The sequence below is a fragment of the Austrofundulus limnaeus genome, unplaced genomic scaffold, assembly GCF_001266775.1.
Source record: "Austrofundulus limnaeus strain Quisiro unplaced genomic scaffold, Austrofundulus_limnaeus-1.0 Scaffold51, whole genome shotgun sequence".
Lineage (NCBI taxonomy): Eukaryota > Metazoa > Chordata > Actinopteri > Cyprinodontiformes > Rivulidae > Austrofundulus > Austrofundulus limnaeus.
The window spans coordinates 717,505-732,975 of NW_013952453.1; the positions used below are offsets into that span (position 1 = coordinate 717,505).

Sequence of the window (15,471 nt, forward strand, 5' to 3'; positions counted from 1 at the left end):
TATATATACATACATAGGATAAAAACATCCATGTTTGCAATTTACACCACTTACCATAAGACAGATCACTAATAAATCAAAAACTCGTGTACCTGACTATTCTGTTTGAGGGAAGATGTAAGCTGCTGCCAAAATAGTTTTTTCTAAGACAAATCATGACAGATATGAAGTGTTCTGTCTTTTTTTCTTTGCTGAAATGGAAAAATGAGTGAATTTCCATTCATAAACTTCCAAGGCTCCCTTTTATAGTCACTGTAAAATGTATAAAATATTTGTTTGTTTGTGTCTCACTGTAAGCCAGTTCAATCATCACTGCGTCACTAAAACACTTATGAACTCGACACACAACTCGTCAGACTCCTCCTGTCCTTCCTCCGGCCCCTGGGTCCAGTCCACTTTGTCTAATAGAGATGTTAAGCTGAGAACACGGTGGGGAGTGAGCTAAAAGTCTCTCTGAAGAAAGAAGCAGATTATATATAGCCACTGATTAAGGCAGAGATGGGAACATGACCTACATGCATAACAACATTTTCTCTCACTTCCTGCAACAGAACAAGCCTCCGTCCAGGACCAGGACTTTACAACTGGGAGAATCACTCTAATTATAACACCAGAGTCAGATTTCAATGCACACCTCATTAATATTTTTTTTCATTATTGGGTTATTAATGTTTTTAAAGCTGTATGGGACTTAGGGGAGCCCACAACTTGCCATTTAACTGTTGCTTTTAGTGTTACTGCCATGCATGTAAAGAATGACCACTGTTCTCCGTTGTGTCTGGATCATGCATCAGATAATAGCAGAACCTCAAACTCCCTTCATACATAGATCCAGTTGTTCTAAAAATAGACTTTCCACTGGAAGACTCACAAGGGATGAGGGGGAGAAAGGGGTGAACCAGACAGTAAGAGAGAAAAATGGGGAAGGGGAGAAGGTTTTTTTTTATCCCCTCCCCTCCATCAGATCCAGTTCCACTGATGATCGTGACCGGCTCCGACAGCGCCGGTGTCGGCAGGCAGCCGGAGGGAGCGGACCTTGCTGAGATTGAATCCAGATCATTTTATCAACCACCTGAGGTTGATTTAACACCCCTGTTCCTGGACAGTGAAACCCGCTGATTTCAGAGCCAGTCTTTCCTTCTTCCCTCCTGTTCTCTCTGGGCTCTAGCCCATTACCAGAACTGCTGCCCTGTGCCACTGGGTTCAGGCAGACACCGAGGGGACGCAGAGAGGCAGGTCAGAAAGTCCAGACACGATCAGAGGCAATGTCAGTTTATGTGTGTAAATGATTGGATATGTACAAATGTGTGTGCTTTTCTGGATATAAAATCTGCTTCTTTTTTGTCAACTTTTCACATTTAGAGTTAAGGTTTGTTGGCTAATTTTTTTTCTCTTATTGCATTTGCAACTGGTTACAATTCAGAACAATGGGCCTCATACAAGAACATGTTCATATTCTTATCCTAAATTTCTCTTACTTTTGTTCGTATGAAAGGTTCGTACGAACATGCCACGTCTGATTCAACAAACTCTTCTATCTTCAGGAAAAGGGTGCAAATGAGCTGCGTAAATTTCACCTGCAGCTGCTCGTGCACGCGAGAGGAGTTTAGCATAATTACCACCCCAAAAACACCATATAAGGCTATGTTTCCTGCCCCAGACACAAGGAAGTGTCCATTCATGAAAATGACAGCGAAAACTAAAAAGAAAAACTTTACGAGTTCAGAGATTGAAGTCCGTCTGTCAGAGATCCAGAAAAGAAAATCTGTCATTTTTAGCAGGTCAGCTGTGGAATAAAAAGWGCTGCTAAAAGTATAAACAACTGTGTTAAATCATTTGCATTTATTCAGAAGCCACACCGTTGCGCACCGTACCCACCCCCCCCCTGCGCGGTCGCAGGTGGTCTCAGATGCGGGTTTGAAATAAGCATTTTAAAATGTTTTCAAAATAAGTCTGGCACTTTGGAGAAAACCCAGGACTCGCTGGAGGGATTATATATCCCCTCTGGCCTGGGAACGTCTCGGAGTCCCCCAGGACGAGCTGGAAAGTGTCGCTGGGGAGAGCGGGGTCTCTCTGCAGCTGCCCACGCGACCCGATCCCGGATAAGCGGGGGGAAACGGATGAATGGACAATTTATATTGTTAGTCTAAAATATTACATTTAAAATTATAACTAATTCAAGCAGTATAGCCTATTGTCAACATAATCACGGAGTGTGGTATATTTTCAACTCAAAATATCTTCAAACTAACGAAATATAAAGTTATTAGGGAGGAAAACCCGTCTGGATAACAGCAGACTGACTGCTCGTAAAATATACGACAGGTCTGGACCACTCGTGAATTTTGTTCGTATCTGAAGAAAATCTTAGAATACGAAAACATTGGTGAATGCCACAAATTCTCCTAAATCACTCGTACGCACAATTTAAGAACAAATCTGTGCGTACGAACGGTTCTTGCATCAGGCCCAATGTGTCCCAGTTCAGGAGCTGCAGCCTACCTTGACCATGGCCCACAGAGGCCACACCCTTCTAAGTCCAGGTAGGCTGCACAAAACAGCTGTGAATTGAGATGGTCTAGCCTTCATATAATGTACGTGATCACACATGTGTATTCATGTCTTTTCACTAGAGAAATAACTTTAAAGGGGCAATATTATGTGTTTCTCAGGCATTTATTTAAATTCTATACATAACAAAGTAACCACTTCAGTTGTTATTAAAATGCTGTTTATATGTTTAAATAGAAAATAAACTTATCTTCTCATCACTTCCTCTTCTAAACAACTTGAAATTGGCCTCTGTCTCTTTAAGAACCTCTTCTGCTTCTGTCCCACCCATTTCAGCACGTCATCACATTTACAGATACTTGGTATCTGAAAATACATTTCCTCAAAGGTATTTTGAATCTGAAAAGAGCTGCACTGAGAAGTAGCATTGGGAGCTCAGCAGATAGTTTTAGTTTCAGTTTCAGCAGTTGTTTGCTTTGTTGCTGCCGAGAGCCTGCAGGAGTCACGGGCGGGGTGCGGGTGTGGGGAGGTGTGCTCCTTGATGAGGAAGCTCAGTTTGGAGACACAGCCCAGAGGTGGAGCTGGTCCCAAAAGGTGGTTCTGGACCCAACCAGTTGTTTGTGCTCCCCTGCCTGGCTGCCTCAGGACACTGCAGGAATTCTTAAACATGCTTGAATGAGTCAAAGACTCTGGGCATGTGTTTTTGATGAGAGGATAACATTATAACATGATATAAAATTTAAAAAGTTGATTTTACATGATATAGCCCCTTTAAAATATATTTTTTTTAAATTTATGTTTAGCAGTATCGGCTCTTGCAATTGCCTTTTATTTACCATCTCAGTGCAGCATAAATTTCATCAGACATGTTGCTAAACATAAATTTAAATACTAATTCTTTGGGTTGTGATAGGTTTGCAAACTATGCCAACCTGTTGGGAAAAAAACAACTCAGCTGTGTTCTTTTTCTTGTTTAGTGGTGCAATGAATCCTGGGATATCCTCAGCTGGGAAGGATTCTCAGATGCCACCTTCCTTTTGGGGGTTTGGTGGGCTGCATTCGTTGGCCGCATGAGAAGGGATCCACAAACTGGGACAACTTTGGGAGTGGGGCAGTGGACACAGGCTCTGAATTGAGACTCAGCTATTATTTCAATAGAGCCAGGGCAAACATTTCATACTTTTAATTAACTGACGAAAGCCTGCATCACACTCCCTCCGTACAGCCGAAATCGGCACGGGTTGTCACAGTTTCATGACGAAAATTATGTCACCAATGTTCTAAGCGTCGACTCAGCAGCCCCTTTGGCACAACCCGCCGGCAGAACGTTTTACTCCCCTCCTGCTATGTGTGATTGGTCTAAAGTTTGTGAGTGTCTGTTTGTGCTGAAAGTGCTCGAATGCTACATTTTACTTCAACCACTCGGTTAAAAAAAAAGAACTCGCTTTCAGAGCTGACTGTTTTACCAGAAAACAGACATTTATAAATATAGTCAAATGGCCAAAAACTCATGAAGGGAGATAAAACAGGTATTGTGCACGGAGGAATCTGTTTGATAAAAACTGTGCAGCTTTTTTTTTGAAAATGATTTAAAAAAAATAAGGTCACAACAACATACATAAAATCTTTTTGAAAATAGTACAACTTCAGAAAAGTACTGGATTTATATTTGCAATATGTTTTGGAAATGTGCATTAAAGTATATACTTTTACAAATACATATAAAGTATATTTTAAAAAAGAATAAATAAAGAATAGTTTAAGTAATATATATAAATTAAATGTAAAGTGTATTTAATAAAATATATTTTATAAAGTGTACTTGAAACAACATATCTGAAGTATGGTTTCTGAAATATACTTTTTTACATTTTGAATATAATCCTAAAATATACATTCTATTGATAATATATTACAAATACATACTGTATCTGTAAAATGCAATCTATTTAAAATATAATTTAGTATATGTATTTTTTTGCCTGAGAGGACAGATTTGTGGATAAAAAATGTCGGGTGACAGGTCTCAGACTTATTTTTCTGCATTATAGACTCCGGCGGGAAGGAATCCCATGCAGTGACGTACGCTGCAGAGAGAGGGGTTCCCCAGGAGCTTGGCGTGGCGCGTCTCCGGGGCTATGAAAGATGTGTACGAAAACGAACGCCGAACAACCACGTGACCGTGCATCGACTGTACGGCTTTGAAACACGTATGTTCCAGGCTTAAAGCATTTCTATTTACTTTCATGCGACATTTTTTAAACAAAAAATGTAAAAAATTAAAAAGTTTCATCCCTGTAAAATTGTGAAGGACCTTTTTTTCCTTGAGTTTTTTAAAATGGTTTCATTTCTGCCATTTTTCTAAACTGTAACATCACAATCGAAATTCAGATTTGCATTCTTTCGCAGCAGATGCAGCATCAAATGTGAAACTTGTTGTTTTTATGTATTTTCTTGTTTGGTTATATCTGTGCCTATAGCGTCAATTTAACACACCTCAAAAAAGTTTTATTTGCTTGACACCATCTTTTTGACCAATCGGCTGTTTTATGTTTTTATTTGTGACCCTGTGATGAACTTGTGACCACCTTTTGGACAGGTGTGCTCACTGTGGAGGCGGTGTAAATGGAAAAGTGTCGCTTTAAGGTGGCTTCCAGTCCTGAGGCTCAGGTTATGATTTGATCAATGTTTAAGTGAAACCGCATCCTCCTCATCTGTAGTTACATAACAAAATTTCTGCTGCGGCTTTGTTCATAGTTGAAAATCCATGAGTTAATCACATATACAATATATTTGTAGTCTTACTGCTTTTTTTGCATTACTCTCGAAACATTCATGTAAAACAGCCTACAAATGTAAAAAAGGATTAAACAATCCTCTTTGATTCATCATTCAGTTTATTTCCTCCTTCCATCATTTTTTCTCTGAAACATAAACAGCAGAGAGCAGTTTCCAGCTGTAAATGGTTTCTTTTTATGGCTAACCCTAATTAAATGATATTTTCTACATTTTTTTAAGTTTAACATGTTTAACTAAATTGCTATTTTCTCCTCAGCTAAATTATCCTTGAAGCTTGTGTTCTAGTGAAGAGATTGAATTATGCTGTACATATCACATTAAAAAGATGGTTGTGTAAACTCATCACAACTCCCTGAATTTCAAAACCAATTTACAAGTGGCTTGATTTGTTAGAAAGGACACATTCACAATACTGCTGCTTGTTTTAATTAAACACGCATTTTCATATGTACAAGAAGTCTGATCATTTGTGTTTTCATTAAAATGTTAGAATTTATCTCCAAAAGTTGGATGTCAGCATGGTTTTTTTTTCCCACTGAACACACTTGGAAATAATTTGTAAAAGACACATAATCAGGAAAAAAATTGTGGTAAATCTATTAAGTAGAAAATGAAGGCGGCAATTTTTTATGTAATTTAATTTGAACTTGTGTCAGACAGACACACCCGTACCCAAACTCACACAAGCAGACAGACGTGCTGACTTAAACTAACAAATCAACCAGAGACTCTCAATTAGAACCCAGGAGAGTAAAAAAATACTGTAATAAAGATGAATACTGCTGCCTTTTAATGTGCGTTGACAGATGGGGTTCGTAGTGACCTCATCGCCTCAACATATGCTCCTAAAGCAAGTAAAAAGGATCGACAGATGAAAATCAGACGGGGCCACTGAGCCTCGTCAAACGCTGCTTGCAATTATACAAACATCTTACTGCACATTAGAGAATCCAGAGGGGATAAGAAGGCACATACTTTCCAAGCATTTGAAGAATTTTAATTTTGTCTGACTGCTGCGATTTTATGAGTCTAGTTTTGATTTGAAACTGCAGAAAAAAATGTGTTTGAATTAGCCTAAATGTTAGATATGGATTAAATAAATGTTTCATTTCTGAGAACAGTGCAGCGCAAACCGGCGAGTTCATGGTGCCTGATAGTCAGATTTTTTTTGAGAAGTAAAAACAGTCTAGCATTTCATAATGGCTGCTGGACTGTGGGGAAAATGGTTGATTATTTGAGTTGATTTTGAGGTAAAAAAAAAAAAAAAACCCTGATTGTGCAGCGACTTTAGCATTTACTTCAACAGGATCTAATGAAAATCTATCCGTCTGTCTGTCTGTCTGTCTGTCTGTCTGTCTGTCTGTCTGTCTGTCTGTCTGTCTGTCTGTCTGTCTGTCTGTCTGTCTGTCTGTCTGTCTACTTCATCTTTTATATGGTCACCAGGAGCTGGTGCCTTGCTCCAGCAGTCATTTTAAGGGAAGTAGGACAGGTTGTCTGTCTATCACAAGCTCACACAATCTTGTATAAAGTACACCAAAGCGATACTTGAGTAAAAGTACAAGTATTTTACCATAAAATTACTTTGGTAAAAGTTAAAGTCTCCTATAAGATCATCACTATAGTTAAAGCCTTTAAGTATCTGACATTTACTGACATCAAAAGTAAATTTCTGACTTAAAATTTAAGTATTAAAGGTAAACGTATTGAGTATAAGTGCATGGTTAGAATTTCCAAAAATGCTTTCTAAAGGCTATGATGACTATGATGTTATTTTAAAATGCTCTTGTTGAAAAATTTGTGATGAACTAGACTACCACATGACTCTGCCATGGTTATCTTCATATAATTGCGTGAAAATGTACAGGGAAGAAATTTAAAAAGTCAACGGAAAAATAATTTCTCAAGTACAGAAAGCAAGATTTTTACTAAAGTAAAGTAACTAATTATTTGTACTTGGTTACTTTCCACCTCTGGAACCACATAGAAACAAGTGGCCATTCACACTCACAACGACAGTCAGTTTCGTCTCCATCCATCCTACCGAGCATCTTTCTGAACTGTGGGAGGAAACCAGAGTACTCAGAGAAAACCAACACATGCACAGATATCAATAGAGTTGATACCAACTGCACCACCATGCTGCCAATTAGGAAAAAAAAAACAACAACGGTGGGAAATTGGAGCACTGTTGGCATAGTTTAGATGGAGGTTGTCAGCAACAGAGGATTTATGTGATTGGCAGAAAGGCCCAGATCGCAGAAGATGAGATTTTGGTGGACTTGTGTGCTTTTAGAGAACAAGAAAACATGAACAACTCTGCAGCACATAGCCAAAAACACACACACTAAGAGATCATTATGATCTGAAGACAAAGGGGGGCATGAGCTTTCCACAGGTTCGACTATGAAACATTTTCACAGGATTTGCTTCTTTCACTTATATTTTGCTGACAAAAGCCTTTCCTTTCATGATTTCAGCCTGAAGTGAACTAATGGCACCAACTGGAGGGAAGCCACAGCGTTAGATGTGTGGGATGCCCGATCCACGTGGAGAGAAAGTAAAGAAGTGCACAGATTTAATGTGCAATTTGTAGTGCAATGTGACAAAAACTGAACGATTTTTTTTAAAATCATCTGAATGCAAAGCATGAAGGCAGGAAGCGCAGAAGAAACATGGAACTTAGCCTTTTACATTTAGCATGTGGCTCAAAAATAATGAAGAGAAATTGAACCCTGAAGACCACAGAAGCAGTGCATGTTTCTAATTTGAAACTCAAACACATCCATTTCAACAATATCTGGTTTTCCAAATCCTAATTAATTCCATAATTTTGGTTTTTGTGGGTGGATTCTGTAGAATCTCAGTGTGAACAAAGGGACAGGATCAAAAAAATAAAATAATTCTGTCCTTGGTCGGTGATGAGGATCATATTGTCCGAGCTGCGGACTCTCAGTGCTGCTGCCTATTGTCTGTCACATATAATGGCTCCACACTCAAACACATTGTTCAGGTTTAAAATTTACATAATGCTTTCACCTTGGCATTTCTATCCTTTTTGTAGCTCCGACACAAAAGATAGCACTTACACTACACCCGCAACACAAACACACAAATACAAAGGCACACACTGGGTCAGGCTACCTGTTCAGCGTTAACACATAACACAGATTAATAAGAGCTATTTTATTCTGCAGAAAAAGCCTCAGCTTTTCACTGAGTTTTATTTTTTTATTTTATCTTTTTATTTTATTTGTCCAAAGAAATAACTCTGACACACTTAACAGAACCTAAAGAAGTAGAAGCTGTTTCTAAAAGTCTGAAATAATTGCAGGGATGTCAGAAGAAATTTTCAGGTCTGCCAGTGATATGTATGTTATCACTTTTACAGAGAGACTAAATGAACACAAGGACATTATTTGGTATCCTTTTAAGAATAAAATAAAATTGAGTATGACAGCCAACACATCTTCCAGTCCAGTTTGTTTGTGTGTGGATCCATTTTTTTAATGACGAAGACTAGAAGAAAAATATCTTTTAACAGCCATTTCTGCAAATTTACAAAAAAAGGGTTTTAACAATATCTAAAAGCACAAAGCATTATTTACTATAAAAAAGCGATTTTGTGTTGAAATGGTTTTGTAGAATGTGAAGCCTCTGTTTGTCTCATTCTTTAAAATCTTTCTTTTGTGGATATTTGTTTTTGAGTCTCTGTTTTCCACTGAATAAAAACATATCGAGTTAAAACCAAGTTCCCACAAAGAGGGCTATGATTGGAGGCCTGGATCTGTTAGTCTTCTGCTTTTAGTCCCGATTGCATTTGGTCTGAACTGCATCTGTGTCATTGGCTGCGTTTCCATTGCAAATGTACGCAAAACTTTGTCGATATTCTGTTAACGTCGAAAAAAGTTTCGCAACTGCGGTGTTACCATTAAGTAAGAAATGCTATTAAAGTCGCGTGAATACGTTTGTTCTCGCGATAAGTCATTACAAACATGGCGGCAATGGATGTAAACACATAGCATATTGCTACCGCGACACTAGCGCTCATCATCAGAGGAGACGTCAGCGTCTTTTATCGAGGTTTTCCAGCGAGAAGCCCTACTTGGAAGCGGCTACGTATGCTGTGTTTTTGGGAAATTGTAGTTGGTGAGTTTACTATTTAATACTACAGTGGTTTGCAAAAGTATTCATACCCCTTGAACTTTTCCATATTTTGTCACATTACAACCACAAACATAAATATATTTCACTGGAATTTAATGTGAAAGACCAACACAAAGTGGTATACAATTGTGAAGTGGAAGCAAAATTTTACATGAATCAAAACATTTTTTACAAATAAAAAACTGAAAAGTGCGACGTGCAAAAGTATTCAGCCCCCTTTTCCCTGAGTGCAACCAATTGCATTCAGAAGTTGCCTGATGACTGCTAATGACTCAAAAGGGTCCACCTGTGTGTAATCTAATCTCAGTACAAATACAGCTGCTCCGTGACGGCCTCAGATGTTGGTTAAGAGAATATTGGGGAGCAAACAGCATCATGAAGTCCAAAGAACACACCAGACAGGTTAGGAATATGGTTTTGGAGAAGTTTAAAGCAGGCTTAGGTTATAAAAAGATTTCCCAAGCTTTGAACATCTCACGGAGCACTGTTCAATCCATCATCCGGAAATGGAAAGAGTATGGCACCACAGTAAACCTGCCAAGACAAGGCCGTCCACCTAAACTTACAGGCCGAACAAGGAGATCACTGATCAGAGAGGCAGCCAAGAGGCCCATGGTGACTCTGGATGAAATGCAGAGAGCCACAGCTCAGGTGGGGGAAACTGTCCACAGGACAACAATTAGTCGTGCACTACACAAATGTGGTCTTTATGGAAGAGTGGCAAGGAGAAAGCCATTGTTAAAAGAAAACCATAAGAAGTCCCGTTTGCAGTTTGCCAGAAGCCATGTTGAGGACACAGCAAACATGTGGAAGAAGGTGCTTTGGTCAGACGAGACCAAAATTGAACTTTTTGGCCACAATGCAAAACGCTATGTGTGGCGGAGAAAGAACACTGCACATCACTCTGAAAACACCATCCCCACTGTCAAATATGGTGGTGGCAGCATCATGCTCTGGGGGTGCTTCTCTTCAGCAGGGACCGGGAAGTTGGTCAAAGTTGATGGGAAGATGGATGGAGCCAAATACAGGGCAATCTTGGAAGAAAACCTGTTGGAGTCAGCAAAAGATTTGAGACTGGGGCGGAGGTTCACCTTCCAGCAGGACAACGACCCTAAACATAAAGCCAAAGCTACAATGGAGTGGTTTAAAAAAAGAATATTCATGTGTTAGAATGGCCCAGTCAAAGTCCAGACCTAAACCCAATTGAGAATTTGTGGCAAGATCTCAAAACTGCTGTTCACAAACGCTCTCCATCCAATCTGACTGAGCTTGAGCTGTTTTGCAAGGAGGAATGGGCAAGAATTGCAGTCACTAGATGTGCAAAGCTGGTGGAGACATACCCTAAAAGACTTGCAGCTGTAATTGCAGCAAAAGGTGGCTCCACAAAGTATTGACTCAGGGGGGCTGAATAATTTTGCACATCGCACTTTTCAGTTTTTTATTTGTAAAAAATGTTTTGATTCATGTAAAATTTTGCTTCCACTTCACAATTGTATACCACTTTGTGTTGGTCTTTCACATTAAATTCCAGTGAAATATATTTATGTTTGTGGTTGTAATGTGACAAAATATGGAAAAGTTCAAGGGGTATGAATACTTTTGCAAACCACTGTACTTCTGTGATATTACTACTACTTCTACTTCCTGTTATCTTCTTCGTCATCGTGTTTTCCGCCAGTAGAAACAGCCGGTTGTTGATCACGTGACTCCCGTGATGAGAACATAGTGTTTCCATTGCAGTTTTGCAAAAAACACCAATTTCAATACGGCCATAAAACCACCTCATCCTAGCGCAGAAACATTTTGTCGAAAAACATATTTTTTTGAAATTGATGTGTTTCCATTTAGCAAATTTATTTTCGAAGTTCTAATTTGCGAATTTTCATGGTCAATGGAAACACAGCTACTAAGTGCCATTAAAATCTGCCCAGTGGCTTATGGGATATTTTGCTAACAGACAGACACACAAACATAGACAAAAACATTATCTCCCCACCTTTTTTTTGCAGTGAGCAAAAACAGCTAAACACTTTCAGTTCCAAGAAAAACGTACAACAACTGAATGATTGTTTTCAGCTTATTTGCTTGATTTTGTAAGAAAGACTAATTAATTAACTGTGGGAATACTTTTACACATATTTTGACAATAAGTCTAATTGTTAAGTTTCACATGTAATTTGTTTGAACATTTTTCTTTCCTTTTACTTTTCAGATTTGTCCCCCATCACACCAAAACCATCAACATAATTAACCAAAGTGCCGTGGCACCCCCCCACCTCATTCACAGTCACAGCATTGTCTGCCAAAATAAATAAATAAATAAATAAAAAGCTAAGAAGAATGCCTGCTTTTTCAGGAAATCATGATTATTCTTTTCTTGCATCATTAGATGCCACTCAGCCAAACTTCAGGAACACCTTCAAGTTCACCTTCCTATTCATGGCACTGATTCTGAGCGAGCTTGAGGGAAAGATTAAGAGCAGGGAGGCATCATTATAAAGGTGACAGAGCATTTCTCAGGGGACACCTCACCTCCAGACACACAGAGGAGAGCTCTCTCTCCCTGATGCGCTTCAATTATTTCCTCACAAAGCAGCTTTACGCCCAACACCATGGCCGGCAAATCATTTGCCACTATAGGACAATTCAAACTTGTTCACTCTACATTTCCAGTATCAAAGTGAACCATTACTGCATTTTCATGTTTGCTTTTGATCTCAAGCTATGAGGCTGAAAGAAACTTTAAACACAGCTTCAGATCAGTTGTACTGTCTGTGTGAGCATCGTATGGCAGAGAGTGTTCAAACACTGTCTCACCCTTCAGCGTGCACTAATGGAAACAAACAAAATGCCACAAGTGTTCAGCTGACAGATAAATGCTACACTGCCCGTGATAACTCACACTGTCAGTCTCTAAGCCGCAGCACACCAAAGTGTTTGAGGCTGTCTCAGTGCTCATTTGAAAGTCAAAGTGGTTTTCATAAATTATTCAGTTTGTTGCCAAACTTCAAACAAATCAATTTTGTGAATTCATCGAACTCATAAATGGCTGTTTTATTCCAAAACCCAATATAAATGGGATTTAACTAAGAATGTTACGAGTCTGTTACTCACCCCAGAGTGGTCATGGTGACGATAGTGTACCAGAAGGAAGCTGGGATGCTGGTGAACTTGCTGGAGCTGGAGCCCTTCTCCGCGTAGAACATGACCGTGGCGAAGATGATGATGGCCATGGTGAGCGAGAAAAGGAGGAAGCCCAGCTCCGAAGCGCAGCTCTTGAGCGTGTAACCTAGGATCCGTAGGCCCTGCGAGTGGCGGGAAAACTTGAAGATGCGGAACACTCGGAACACGCGCAGCGTCACGAAGGCGCCGCTCACGTCCTCGTTGTTGGTCATCACCAGGCCGATGTAGTACGGCAAGATGGCCACCACGTCGATGATGCTCATCACGGAGCGCATGAACCGGTAGCGGCTCGGCGCGGCAAACAAACGCATGAGGTATTCCACCGTGAAGATCATGACGCAGGCAGTGTCAATGCAGAAGAACGCCACTGTGTAGCGTTCGCCACAAGGCATGTCTTTTTGGTTGGCCATGGAGCCACAGGGGACGGTCTCTACGACGTTGGTGATGACAGAGATGGCAATGAAGAAACCGGTAACATAGTAGAAGACCAGGGCCAGGGTGGATGTGTGGGGGTTCTCAAAGGCGCGCCACATGGTCTCTCTGAAGTTTAAGTTGGACTGCTTCAGGTCCTTGTTCTCCTCCTGGTCATCCTGCAGCCGCTCCAAGTTCTCCCTTTTTCTATCCTTGTACTCTTCGTAGCAGCAGTCGCCGATTATCTCAGGTATGATGCCAAAGAACGTCAGCTCCTCGTCATAGGCTGAGATGCACTCGTGGCGTGGGTAGTGAAGCTTCCCCGTTCGGTAGAAGTTGAGGATACTCCTGAAGGCATCTGGGTCTCGGTCGAAAAAGTACTCCTTGGTTTCCTCGTTGTAGAAGAAGTCTTTCTCAGAGCTGCCCAGCAGCGTGTCTGGGTAGCGGTCCAACGTCGTTCTCCACGTCTGAAAGCGGCGGCCGCTCACGTTGAGGATGATCAGCTCGTCTTGTTTCTTGCTGTTGTCTCTGGGTGCAATGGGCATGGGGCAGTTGGCCACAGGCATCCAGCCAATGGCTGCAGCTCTGGCGAAAGGAAGCCATGCTGCTACTCCTGTTGCCATTGTGAAGCAGAAGTCGTCTTCCTCGCCTTCAGACTTGGCTGTCCTCAGAATGAACTGACATCTAAGAATCATTTAAAAATAGATAAAGAGGAAAAACATAAGCGTTACTAATTGCACTTTTGTTCATTTAGGTCACTGATAACAGCCTCGAACTGCTTGCTGCTGCAAAATGATCAGCACGATGTTTTGAACTCCTAATCCCATTTTGACTTACCGTAATTAAATTTCCAGTCACCCTCTGCATCTTTTGTTTAAATTCAACAGACTCAAACCAAAATGCTAAACGTTTTGAAGAAAAAAAGTATAAATAGCAGCTGAAGCTTGTTCATAAGTTAAATGAGCAGAAAAAGAAATCAGTTCAAATCTGATCTGCATCAGCAGGATGCTGCAGAGAACTGAACCAAACCTGTTGAATATAAATAAGAAAAGAACCTGCTGAAAATTAATCTACACTGTTATAAAATCATTATGTGTTTTAAGTTTTATTTTTGTTTCTGTTTCAAAAATATTTTAGGCAAGTTACATGGTTGATCTATGTGTCAGTGGAGTTTAAAAGCTCCTGTGCGTAAAAACGCGTAAAAGTCTATATGAATCTTACACGCGCCAAAGACATTTCCTCATGACCTGAGCTGAAAAATAATAACTTTTACAAGAATTTGTGCTTACCTGGCATAAAGGCTTTAGGGAACCGAAAGATCGCGGAAATGAACATTAATTAGAATAAAAAAAGACCAAAAACCAACGAGTTTTAATGAGTCTTTTGGAGGATAAGAGCTCGGAAACATCCAGCGAGCTGAGCCGGGAGCGGCACCTCTCCTCCCGGGTGGATCGATCGCAAAAACTCCGATGAAACGCAAGCGAAGCGGCACAACTACCTGCCCTCCGGGTTTAAAGCAAAACGCTCCGAGGAACCGGCGCGATGCACGTGAAGGTTACCTGGTGACTTCTACATCCTGGCTCCTTTTGTTTTCCCCCGTCAGCGTCTCCGAAGTGAAATGTGATGGAGAGGAGCGGCGCGCTTCCCTTCTTTCTCCACCACAAAGTAAAATGTGTGTCCGAGCCAGCTGCGTGTTATCCTTCCTCCTCCTCCTCCTCCTCCTCCTCCTCCTCCTCCTCCTCCTTCCTCTCAGCATCTGAGACGAACTCACCTGTCAGTTCCAGAGCCAACACTGTAAAAAAAAAAAAAGTCTGACTGAGATGAAGAAACAAGATTTGAGGGATGATTCAGAAACATAACTGAACTTGAAGACACACCCAGGGTTAAACTCTGTTTGTGTAATTTAGTTTATCTTCAAGTTACCACTGCTGCAATAAAGTGCAATGACTGTGAATAATGTTGGAAAGTTATTTACATCCCAAACCCTCCACAGGCTCGTGAATTTCAATTTCTCCATCCCTGAGAGCTGACACACTATTCTTTGGGTTCATTTTCTCCTGGCTTTGATGTTGTTTATCTTGAAAAGCAGCAGGATTCTCAAGAGGTATGTGAGATTGTGTTAGTTAATGCAAGAAATCCTCTGCTGCGTCCGATCAGGTGCAGGCTCACTGCAAGCAGCACTTTGTCACCACAGCAGCAGACATATAGATTTCTGATTCTTCTGTTTTCAGAAGCTGTCTATGAATAAATGTTTCCAAAGCCTGGAATTTCAGTTCACTGGGACATGAAATATCCAAACATTTAACTGAGGCAAGTATTTCCTCATGCCTCTCTGGTTGCACATATTTATTTCATTTGGCTTTTCTGGCTTCTCCTTTTTTGAAAAACATTTCATCTGACAAT

General features: G+C 40.4%; 1 protein-coding gene across 1 annotated transcript in view; it reads right to left on the minus strand.

Moving 5' to 3' along the window:
- LOC106517634 (potassium voltage-gated channel subfamily D member 3) overlaps positions 1–14,801 on the minus strand; it is a 60,708-nt gene extending 45,907 nt beyond the window's left edge. Inside the window, exons 1-2 of the mRNA XM_014008593.1 lie at positions 14,628–14,801; positions 12,589–13,752 (exon numbers count right to left, since the gene is read on the minus strand). Coding sequence (XP_013864047.1) covers positions 12,589–13,691 — 1,103 coding nt within the window. The 5' untranslated portion in view covers positions 13,692–13,752; positions 14,628–14,801. The remainder of the gene's footprint in view (positions 1–12,588; positions 13,753–14,627) is intronic.
- Positions 14,802–15,471: the final 670 nt, after the last annotated feature.